A 12,773-nucleotide genomic window follows, 5' to 3' on the forward strand; every position below is an offset into this window, starting at 1 on the left:
GAGGAAAAGTGTTGAGCATCATTTGACATTTAAGGATACATAATTGAAACATATCTTACACAAAATCAAAATCAGAATGGTTGAAAACCTTAAGGATATTCGTGTGAAAGACAGATACTATGAACAGCAAAATCCAGCTCATTTCGTTATGCTGTTACCCACTTCATTAAAGATATGAGTAGTGATGATAACGTCGAACTCTTTCCTCCTCCTGTAGAAGTCCTTGACCACAGGTATCGTGTAGAACTTTGATGCTTTGGCAGGAAGCGTTTCCTCCAAGAGATGGATTCCACCTGGGGATAGTCATAACATGCGCGTTAGAGCTGCTAGAACTTCACATTGGCTCGTTAAACTGTTACACTCTATAGCGTGTTGGTCTGAATGAGAGAGAGAGAGAGAGAGAGAGAGAGAGAGAGAGAGAGAGAGAGAGAGAGAGAGAGAGAGAGAGAGAGAGAGAGAGAGAGAGAGTCTAACTATAACATTTTGACTAAGCTAAAATGGAGTGAGTAATTTGAAGGTCAGTTGAATGTATTTGATGACAGAGTGGCAGATATAGGGTGTTTTGGTCGAGGTGGTGTGCAAAGTGAGAGGGTTAGGGAGGATGATTTGGTAAACAGAGAAGAGGTAGTAAAAGCTTTGCGGAAGATGAAAGCCAGCAAGGCAGCGGGTATGTTCATATATCCATTATTACTTATCTCAACAGAGTTGAATTATCTTCATTTCAATCTATGTTCCTTAGGGCATTACGTATTTGCAGTCCAGAGTTATTGATGATGAGATTGAGAAGATATATTCTATTGGATCTAAGTTAAAGTACCCTAGATCTTTCATTTATAAATCCCTTAAGTTAGCAAAGAAATCATTTTATGGAGTTGAGCCCAAACCTTCCATTTACACCAAGAATCTTTTAGTTCTCCCTTTTAATATTAATTTTACTTTACTTCCCATGTTGCTTAAATCCTTTAATGTAAATGTTGCCTTCAGCAACAATAATACTATAAAGAATATCGTAATCAGGAATTCACCAGATGATTCTCTTGGATGCATCTATAAAGTGCCATGTGGAAATTGTGATAAATTTTATGTTGGGCAGACCGGTAAGGATCTTTCTGTTAGACTTAAGCAACATAAATATAGTATAAGAACGGGACAAGAATCAAATACCTTGTTTAATCACGTTAAAAACTATGATCATCGTATTGACTTAAGTAATGCCATCTCAGTTATTAACTCTTACTTTATTACCACGAGAAATATCATTGAATCTTCTATCATTAAATACACAAAGAATTATAATCTTAATTTTAGTGATGGTCTATACAAATTAGATAACTCAATGGTTGATACAATCTGTAAAATGATAAGTTTATGAACGCTCGTTTTATGTCTTGGACAATCGCATGTTCACCAAATTGCGTCCTAGCTTCGTCTCTTCGATGTATATCAACTGACTTATATTTCTCTCCTGTGTCTCCCCTGATGATGTGATTATAACACGAGATTATTATTACACAAGATTATTACACAAGATTATTACACAAGAGAGAAATATAACAGTCAGTTGATATACATCGAAGAGACGAAGCAAGGACGCCATTTGGTAAGCATGCGATTGTCCAAGACAGACAACGAGCGTTCATAAACTTATCATTTTACAAATCTTATCAACAATAAAGTTATCTAATTTGTATAAAGCATCACTAATATTAAGATTATAATTCTTTGTGTATTCAATAATAGAAGATTCAATGATATTTCTCGTGGTAATAGACTTAGAGTTAACAACTGAGATGGCATTACTCCAGTCAATCCAATGATCATAGTTTTTAACGTGACTAAACAAGGCATTTGATTATTGTCCCGTTCTTATACTGTATCTATGTTGCTTAAGTCTAACAGAACGATCCTTACCAGTCTGCCCAACATAAAATTTGTCACAATTTCCACATGGCACTTTATAGATGCATCCAGGAGAATTTTATGGTGAATTCCTGATTAAGATATTCTTTATAGTATTATTGTTGCTGAAGGCAACATTTACATTAAAAGATTTAGGCAACAGGGGAAGTAAAGTAAAATTATTATCAAAAGGGAGAACTAAAAGATTCTTGGTGTCAACGGGAGGTTTGGGCTCAACTCTATAAAATGATTTCTTTGATAACTTAAGGGATTTATCAATGAAAGATCGAGGGTACTTAGATCCAATAGAATATGTCTCTCAAACTCATCATCAATAAACTCTGGACTACAATTACGTAATGCCCTAAGGAACATAGATTGAAATGATAATAATTCAACTCTGTCATATTTACCAAAAGGCGTCCTAGCTTCGTCTTTCCAATGTAAATCAACTGACTTATATATTTCTCGCTTGTGTCTCCCCTGATGATGTGATTATTACACATTTACTCTCAGCTTTCTTCTTTCACACACTTTACCAAACTCAGTCACCAACTCCTGCAGTTTCTCAACCGAATCAGCCACCAGCAATGTATGATTAGCGAACAACAACTGACTCACTTCCTAAGCCCTATCATGCCCCCTCTCCAAAACTCTTGCATTTACCTCCCTAACTGCTCCATCCATAAACTAATTAAACAACCATAGAGACAACACGCACCCCTGCTGCAAAACGACATTCACTGGGAGCCAATCACTTTCCTCTCTTCCTAATCGTACACATGCCGTACATCCTTGGTAAAAACTTTTCACTGCTTCTAGCAATCAATCTCTCACACCATATACTCTTAAAACCTTCCACAAAGCATCTCTATCAACCCTATCATATGCTTTCTCCAGATCCCTAAATGCTACATACAAATCTGCCTATTTTCCTAAGTATTTCTCTCATACATTCTTCAAAGCAAACACCTGATCCACACATCCTCTACCGCTTCTGAAATCACACTGATCTTCCCCAATCTGATCCTTTGTACATGCCTTTACCCTCTCAATCAATACCCTCCCATATAATTTCCCAGGAATACTCAACAAACTTATGCCTCTGTAATTTGAACACACACCTTTATCCCCTTTGCCTTTGTACAACGGCACTATGTATGCATTCCCCCAATCCTCAGGCACTTCCCCATGATCCATATATGCACTGAATATCCATACCAACCAATCACCGACACAGTCACCCTCTTTTTTAATAAATTCTCCTTCAATACCTTGCCGGCTTTCATCTTCCGCAAAGCTTTCACTACCTCTTCTCTCTTATCCAAACCATTCTCCCTGACCCTCTCATGTCGCACACTACCCCGACCAAAACATCTTATATCTGCCACCCTATCGTAAGACACATTCAGTTTACCACAAGCTCTTCACATCCTCTGTGTTTTGTTTTATAATGCACCATTATCTCATCGCCAACATTTTTTTGATTAGGTTTTTTCCCTCCTTAGCTAATGGTCTCTAATTTTCTCTATTCACTCTCCCTAAATGCATTATGGTGAGATCTGTTCATTCTGTTAACGTACGTGTGTGTGTGTGTGTGTGTGTGTGTGTGTGTGTGTGTGTGTGCGAGGATAGTGGTATCTCTGGTAGAGACAAGGTCGATCGTATTGCTTCCTCTTATCAGTTTATAGTGATCTTGGATCAGATGAAATGACTTGCATAGATTCTGTACCATATTTATGCGCTCTCTTTCGCCTGTTGGTCCATTTTTACTTATCTACGTGTAGGGTAAATATATAGTAATTATATCCGTGTTTCATCTCACGATAAAAGAAAGTTTTAAGTCCTCAACCAGAAAGAGAGAGAGAGAGAGAGAGAGAGAGAGAGAGAGAGAGAGAGAGAGAGAGAGAGAGAGAGAGAGAGAGAGAGAGAGAGAGAGAGAAATGTGAGGTACTTCACAGTCTGGTTGGGGTTGGAGGGATAATCTGATTACCTGTAAGAGAACGTCTGATGTCAAAATGGTTCGACGGAGAATTGGATCGTCCCAGCGGAAGGACGACCTCTGTGATATTTGGGTGATTGAATACCGCTGGGATCGCCTGTAGCGTTACAATCTAGGGAAAGAAAACAAATGACATATTAGAAACAAGAATGTATTTTTCGAGTACATGTAGATGACTCTCACTTTTTCCCCTGGTCTGCCTCACACTCTAGCTCATTCATCCCCTCTCTCTCTCTCTTCTCTTTCCCAGTTTTTGTTTTTCCTCATCCTCACTGACTCACACAGTCACTCGTCTGGACTCCCTGGCACTTTGTTGGAATGTCTTGACTCTTACACAAACTACTATAATGATGAAGGAAAGGGAGGCAGAGTCTTCCTCTGTTCCTCGTCACATAGATAGGGAAGAAAATCCTACACTAGTCTCGTAACCGCGAATGCTCTACCGCGTAAGATCCCTCGTTCCTTAGTTGCAGCTCAGTACCAGAGCCTCACTGAAATCATGAATAGTAAAAGAGAAGCTTCAGTCCCAGCCACTGTGATCTATTGTGATCATCAGCAATAGATTGTAGACTGCCTGTCAAACTCAAGTTTTGAAACTGTGCAAAGGTTCTTATATTCTACTTTCACACACTGTTTATTGCCAAATGGATTTTTCCTATGTATTTTCAGTTTATGGTTTTTCACTCACTTTGATAAACTATGAATTGTATGGATCTAAAAAGTAAGCACATAAACATACACAGTCCCAAGTGTAAACTCTCTCTCTCTCTCTCTCTCTCTCTCTCTCTCTCTCTCTCTCTCTCTCTCTCTCTCTCTCTCTCTCTCTCTCTCTCTCTCTAGATCTTTGATCACTCATTTCCTTATTTTCTCCCCCTCCCCCTTTCATCTGTGTTAACTTGTCATCCTGTTTCTCAACAGATTCAAATAATTTCCCCAGCTTTCTGATCCCAGATGCTTCATCCTGTGTCTCTCCTCTGATACCCCCCGCCCCCCGTTTCGTAAGACTCGCATGTTCCTCTTCCCTTAGCCTCCATCAATATGGATCTAGTCACAACTGTTTGGTCGTTGCATGTGTCCATATTTTAGACATATCATTTATACCAGTTATATAATCTCATTACGTCTCGGGAGCTGGTAGTGGCTGGACGTGTCGTTCTGTGCTCAGTTATCAGGCCTAGTGAGGTCACCCTCGGGCCAACAAGCCACCAAGGTCACACAGAACATTGCCATCAATCACCGTCTATAAGTGCTTCTGCCACAGTAAGTTTTCCTTCACTTTCATTACCGTTGTTGACTTTTCAGTGTGCATTTGTGTCATCTATTGTCTTATTACGATGACACCAGGATTTTTTGACAACAAGGTCAGATAGAGCGTACAGAGATTGTTTTTGTTCTGCGTAAACTGTTGTAACCTGGGAGAGAGGTTCTGTGTAACCTGTAGTTACCTGGAAGAGAAGTTCAGCGTAACCTGTTGTAACCTGGGAGAGAAGTTCTGTGTAACCTGTAGTTACCTGGAAGAGAAGTTCTGCGTAACCTACTGTACCTGGGAGAGAAGTTCTGCGTAACCTATTGTACCTGGGAGAGAAGTTCTGTGTAACCTGTGGCTACCTGGGAGAGAGCTTCTGCGTAACCTGTAGTTACCTGGAAGAGAAGTTCAGCGTAACCTGTTGTAACCTGGGAGAGAAGTTCTGTGTAACCTGTAGTTACCTGGAAGAGGAATCTAAACAAAGGCGATGTAGGTCAAATTAAGGCAGAGCTCAAAGTCGTAACTGCAGAAAGGTCAATACAAAGGGAAGACACAGAGAGTCTGAAAATGGCGCTCCGTGACCTGACCCCATTGATCTTCCCCCAAGCACCGTCCTGGTCCGACCTCCTCCTCCGCTCGCACCCTACCCCACACAACGTCCACTTCCATATCTGTCCAATGCATAAAACAGGTCTCAACCCACCTACCCGGTCCCTCCTAAATCTCTTCATCTTCACCCTCTCTCCCACCCCCCACCCCCCTTTCCCCGGTTCTACTACCTCTTCTTTTCCTCACACAAACTCCCAGTGCCTCCCCCTTCCTCCTCCCCCATCACCCATAACCTCCTCCGAGTCTACGTCACATTTCAAACCATCCACCCAGCCCATCCCCTCCGCCTTCCTCATGGGATTTCTCTCTCTCTCTCTCTCTCTCTCTCTCTCTCTCTCTCTCTCTCTCTCTCTCTCTCTCTCTCTCTCTCTCTCTCTCTCTCTCTCTCTCTCTCTCTCTCTGGCGTCGGCCATACCCACGAGCGAGCGATCTGCAGAACTCAAAAGTGACTCACAAGAAAAGAACGAAGACGACCGTTCCGTGATTACAGGCGACTCGCTGGTCAGATATCTGGGTAAATACTTGGTGGAGAATTCGAGGGCGAAGAGTACAGTCCACGTCTGCCCTGGTGCCAGGATTTCCCGCATTAAACAGAAAAGTTCAAGACATTAAAGTCCCGGATGTCGGGAGCAACGACGTTTACCATAGGAATTCAAATTCAGAAGTTATCATAGGAGAATACAATGATCTGATCGGCATTCTGAAGTTATAATAGGAAAATACAACGATCTGATGGGCACTTTGAAAGACAGCTCGGATAACACTGTCGGCTGGAGCTTCTCCGAGAATTTAATGCAGGTAACTTGGCCCTAAGTTGAGGGTTTGGTGTATATTTGAGACTGTATCGTTTGTGTATGATTTGGCAAACAGAGAAGAAGTAGAGAAAGCTTTGCGGAAGATAAAAGCCGACAAGGCGGGAATTTATTAAAAAAGGGAGTGACTGTGTTTTTGACTCGTTAGTGAGGATATTGAATATATGTATGGCTCATGTTGAAGTGCCTGAGGATTGGCGGAATTCATGTACAGTGCCATTGTACAAAGGCAAAGGGTTAAAGGTTAAGGGTTGAGTATTTCTGGGAAATTATATGGGAGGATATTAATTGACAGGGTCAAGGTATGTACAGAGCATCAGATTGGGGAAGAGAAGTGTGCTTTCAGAAGTGGTAGAGGATGCGTGGATAAAGTGTTTGCTTCGAGGAACGTATGCAAGAAATACTTAAAAAAGCAGATGGATTTGTATGTATCATTTATGGATCTGGAGAAAGCATATGATAGAGTTGATAGAGATGCTTTGTCGAAGGTATTAAGAGTATGTGGTGTGGGATGTAATTTGCTAGAAGCAGTGAAAAGCTTTTATCGAGGATGTAAGGCATGTGTGCGAATAGGAAGAGAGGAAAGTGATTAGTTCCCAGTGAATGTCAGTTTGCGGCAGGGGTGCGTGATGTCTCCATGGTTGTATAATTTGTTTATGGATGAGGTTGTTAGGAAGGTGAATGCAAGAGTTTTGGAGAGAAAGCCAAGTATGCAGTCTACTGTGGATGAGAGAGCTTGGGAAGTGAGTCTCTTCTTCGCTGACGACACAGCGCTGGTGGCGGATTTGGGGTGAGAAACTGCAGAAGTTGATGACTGAGATTAGTAAAGTGTGTGAAAGAAGACAGCTAAAAGTAAATGTGAATGAGCGCAAGGTTATTGGGTTCAGTAAGGTTGAGGGACAACTGAATTGGGAGGTAAGAAAAGACAACAAAGGCCCCATTCGTTCGCACTCAGTCTCTATCTGTCATGAAATAATGCACCGAAACAACAGCTCCCTTTCCACATCCAGGCCCCACAGAACTTTCCATAGTTTACCCCAGACGCTTCACATGCCCTGGTTCAATCCATTGACAGCACGTCAACCCCGGTATACCACATCGTTCCAATTCACTCTATTCCTTGCACGCCTTTCACCCTCCTGCATGTTTAGACCCCGATCACTCAAAATCTTTTTCACTCCATCTTTCCACCTTCAATTTGGTCTCCCACTTCTCCACGTTCCCTCCACCTCCGACACATATATCCTCTTGCTCAATCTTTCCTCACTCATTCTCTCCATGTGCCCAAACCATTTGAAAGCATCCTCTCGTGCTCTCTCAACCACACTCGTTTTATTTCCACACACCTCTCTTACCCTTACATTACTTACTCGATCAAACCACCTCACACCACATATTGTCCTCAAACATCTCATTTCCAGCACGTTCACCCTCCTGCGCACAACTCTATCCATAGCCCACGCCTCGCAACCATTCAACATTGCTGGAACCACTATTCCTTCAAACATACCCATTTTTGCTTTCCGAGATAATGTTCTCGACGTCCAAACATTCTTCAAGGCTCCCAGAAACTTCGCCCCCTCCCCCACCCTATGATTCACTTCCGCTTCCATGGTTCCATCCGTTTGCAAGATCCACTCCCAGATATCTAAAACACTTTACTTCCTCCAGTTTTTCTCCATTCAAACTTACCTCCCAACTGACTTGACCCTCAACCCTGTTGTACCTAATAACCTTGCTCTTATTCACATTTACTCATAACTTTCTTTTTTCACACACTTTACCAAACTCAGTTACCAGCTTCTGTAGTTTCTCACGTGAATCAGCCACTAGCGCTGTATCATCAGCGAACAACAACTGACTCACATCCCAAGCTCTCTCATCCCCAACAGACTTCATACTTGCCCCTCTTTCCAAAACTCTTGCATTCACCTCCCTAACAACCCCATCCATAAACAAATTAAACAACCATGGAGACATCACACACCCCTGCCGCAAACCTACATTCACTGAGAACCAATCACTTTCCTCTCTTCCTACACGTACACATGCCTTACATCCTCGATAAAAACTTTTCACCTGCTTCTAACAACTTGCCTCCCACACCTTATATCTTTAATACCTTCCACAGAGCATCTCTATCAACTCAATCATATGCCTTCTCCAGATCCATAAATGCTACATACAAATCCATTTGCTTTTCTAAGTATTTCTCACATACATTCTTCAAAGCAAGCACCTGATCCACACATCCTCTACCTGTTCTGAAGTCACACTGCTCTTCCCCAATCTGATGCTCTGTACATGACTTCACCCTCTCAATCAATACCTCCCCATATAATTTACCAGGAATACTCAACAAACTTATACCTCTGTAATTTGAGCACTCACTCTTATCCCCTTTGCCTTTGTACAATGGCACTATGCAAGCAGGCCGCCAATCCTCAGACACCTCACCATGAATCATATATACATTAAATAACCTTACCAACCAGTCAACAACACAGTCATCCCCTTTTTTAATAAATTCCACTGCAATACCATCCAAACTGCTGCCTTGCCGGCTTTCATCTTCCGCAAAGCTTTTACTACCTCTTCTCTGTTTACCAAATCATTTTCCCTAACCCTCTCACTTTCACACCACCTCGACCAACACACCCTATATCTGCCACTCTATCATCAAACACACTCAACAAACCCTCAAAACACTCACTCCATCTCCATCTCGCATCACCATTACTTGTTATCACCTGCCCCACCAGCCCCCCTCACTGAAGTCCCCATTTGCTCCACTGTCCCAAGCACTTTATTTACCTCCCTCCAAAACATCTTATTCTCCCCAAAATCCAATGATACTCTCTCAGCCCCATCTCTCATTTGCCCTCTTTTTCACCTCTTGCACCTTTCTCTTGAACTCCTGCCTCTTTCTTTTATACATCTCCTACTCATTTGCATTTTTTCCCTGCAAAAATCGTCCAATTGCCTCACTCTTCTCTTTCACTTGATAATCTTACTTCTTCATCCCCAATCACTACCAAACATTCGACCAAACATTCTTCAAGGCTCCCAGAAATTTCGCCCCCTCCCCCACCCTATGATTCACTTCCGCTTCCATGGTTCCATCCGCTTGCTAGATCCACTCCCAGATATCTAAAACACTTTACTTCCTCCAGTTTTTCTCCATTCAAACTTACCTCCCAACTAACTTGACCCTCAACCCTACTGTACCTAATAACCTTGCTCTTATTCACATTTACTCTTAACTTTCTTCTTTCACACACTTTACCAAACTCAGTTACCAGCTACTGCAGTTTCTGACGTGAATCAGCCACCAGCGCTGTATCATCAGCGAACAACAACTGACTCACTTCTCAAGCTCTCTCATCCACAACAGACTGCATACTTGCCCCTCTTTCCAAAACTCTTGCATTCACCTCCCTAACAACCCCATCCATAAACAAATTAAACAACCATGGAGACATCACACACCCCTGCCGCAAACCTACATTCACTGAGAACCAATCACTTTCCTCTCTTCCTTCACGTACACATGCCTTACATCCTCGATAAAAACTTTTCACTGCTTCTAACAACTTGCCTCCCACACCATATATTCTTAAAACCTTCCACAGCGCATCTCTATCAACTCTATCATATGCCTTCTCCAGATCCATAATGCTACATACAAATCCATTTGCTTTTCTAAGTATTTCTCACATACATTCTTCAAAGCAAGCACTTGATCCACACATCCTCTCCCTGTTCTGAAGTCAAACTGCTCTTCCCCAATCTGATGCTCTGTACATGCCTTCACTATCTCAATCAATACCCTCCCATATAATTTACCTGGAATACTCAACAAACTTATACCTCTGTAGTTTGAGCTCCCACTCTTATCCCCTTTGCCTATGTACAATGGCACTATGCAAGCATTCCGCCAACCCTCAGGCACCTCACCATGAATCATACATACATTAAATAACCTTACCAACCAGTCAACAACACAGTCATCCCCTTTTTTAATAAATTCCACTGCAATACCATCCAAACCTGCTGCCTTGCCGGCTTTCATCTTCCGCAAAGCTTTTTCTACCTCTTCTCTGTTTACCAAATCATTGTCCCTAACCCTCTCACTTTCCACACCACCTCGACCAAAACACCCTATATCTGCCACTCGATCATCAAACATACTCAACAAACCCTCAGAACACTCACTCCATCTCCCTCTCGCATCACCCTTACTTGTTATCGCCTGCCCACCAGCCCCCCTCACTGAAGTCCACATTTGCTCCCTTGTCCCATGCAATTTATTTACCTCCCTCCAAAGCATCTTTTTATTCTCCCCAAAATCCAATGATACTCTCTCACCCCAACTCTCATTTGCCCTCTTTTTCACCTCTTGCACCTTTCTTTTGACCTCTTTCTTTTATACATCTCCCACTCATTTGCATTTTTTTCTCTGCAAAAATCGTCCAAATGCGTCATTCTTCTCTTTCACTAATAATCTTACTTCTTCATCCCACCACTCACTACCCTTTCTAATCAACCCACCTCCCACGCTTCTCATGCCACAATCATCTTTTGCGCAAGCCATCACTGCTTCCCTAAATACATCCCATTCCTCCCCCACTCCCCTTACCACCTTTGTTCTCACCTTTTTCCATTCTGTACTCAGTCTCTCCTGGTACTTCCTCACACAAGTCTCGTTCCCAAGCTCACTTACTCTCGCCACGCTCTTCACTCCAACATTCTTTCTTCTTTTCTGAAAACCCCTACAAATCTTCACCTTCGCCTCCACAAGATAATGATCAGACATCCCTCCAGTTGCACCTCTCAGCACATTAACATCCAAAAGTCTCTCTTTCGCGCGCCTATCAATTATACACGTAATCCAATAACGCACTCTCGCCATCTCTCCTATTCATATGCGTATGCTTATGCATATCTCGCTTTTTAAATCAGGTATTCCCAATCACCAGTCCTTTTTCAGCACATAAATCTACAAGCTCTTCACCATTTCCATTTAAAACACTGAACACCCCATGTATACCAATTATTCCCTCAATTGCCACATTACTCATCTTTGCATTCAAATCACCCATCACTATAACCCGGTCTTGTGCATCAAAACCACTAACACACTCATTTAGCTGCTCCCAAAACACTTGCCTCTCATGATCTTTCTTCTCATGCCCAGGTGCATATGCACCAATAATCACCCATCTCTCTCCATCAACTTTCAGTTTCACCCACATCAATCTAGAGTTTACTTTCTTACACTCTATCACATACTCCCACAACTCCTGTTTCAGGAGTAGTGCAACTCCTTTCCTTGCTCTTGTCCTCTCACTAACCCCTAACTTTACTCCCTAGACATTCCAGACAATACTTCCCCTTTACCCTTGAACTTCGTTTCACTCAGAGTCAAAACATCCAGGTTCCTTTCCTCAAACATACTACCTATCTCTCCTTTTTTCTCATCTTGGTTACATCCACACACATTTAGACACCCCAATTTGAGCCTTCGATGAGGATGAGCATTCCCCTCGTGACTCCTTCTTCTGTTTCCCCTTTTAGAAAGTTTAAATACAAGGATGAGAGGGTTTCTGGCCCCCCGCTCAGGTCCCCTTTAGTCGCCTTCTACGACACGTGAGGAATGCGTGGAAAGTATTCTTTCTCCCCTATCCCCAGGGATATATATATATATATATATATATATATATATATATATATATATATATATATATATATATATATATATATATATATATATATATATATATATATATATATATATATATATATATATATATATATATATATATATATATATATATATATATATATATATATATATATATATATATATATATATATATATATATATATATATATATATATATATATATATATATATATATATATATATATATATATATATATATATATATATATATATATATATATATATATATATATATATATATATATATATATATATATATATATATATATATATATATATATATATATATAGTGTTTTGGGAGCAGCTGAATGAGTGTGTTAGTGGTTTTGATGCACGAGACCGGGTTATAGTGTTGGGTGATTTGAATGCAAAGGTGAGTAATGTGGCAGTTGAGGGAATAATTGGTATACATGGGGTGTTCAGTGTTGTAAATGGAAATGGTGAAGAGCTTGTAGATT

At 41.1% G+C, this 12,773-nt stretch overlaps 1 protein-coding gene across 3 annotated transcripts in view; it reads right to left on the reverse strand.

Moving 5' to 3' along the window:
• LOC139756817 (UDP-glycosyltransferase UGT5-like) overlaps positions 1-12,773 on the reverse strand; it is a 41,840-nt gene that overhangs the window by 19,686 nt on the left and 9,381 nt on the right. For all 3 annotated transcript variants that reach the window (XM_071676633.1, XM_071676634.1, XM_071676632.1), the window contains exons 3-4: positions 3,893-4,013; positions 163-293 (exon numbers count right to left, since the gene is read on the reverse strand). In XM_071676633.1, coding sequence (XP_071532734.1) covers positions 163-293; positions 3,893-4,013 — 252 coding nt within the window. The remainder of the gene's footprint in view (positions 1-162; positions 294-3,892; positions 4,014-12,773) is intronic.

The sequence above is a fragment of the Panulirus ornatus genome, chromosome 23 (assembly GCF_036320965.1).
Source record: "Panulirus ornatus isolate Po-2019 chromosome 23, ASM3632096v1, whole genome shotgun sequence".
In the NCBI taxonomy this organism is placed as follows: Eukaryota; Metazoa; Arthropoda; class Malacostraca; order Decapoda; family Palinuridae; genus Panulirus; species Panulirus ornatus.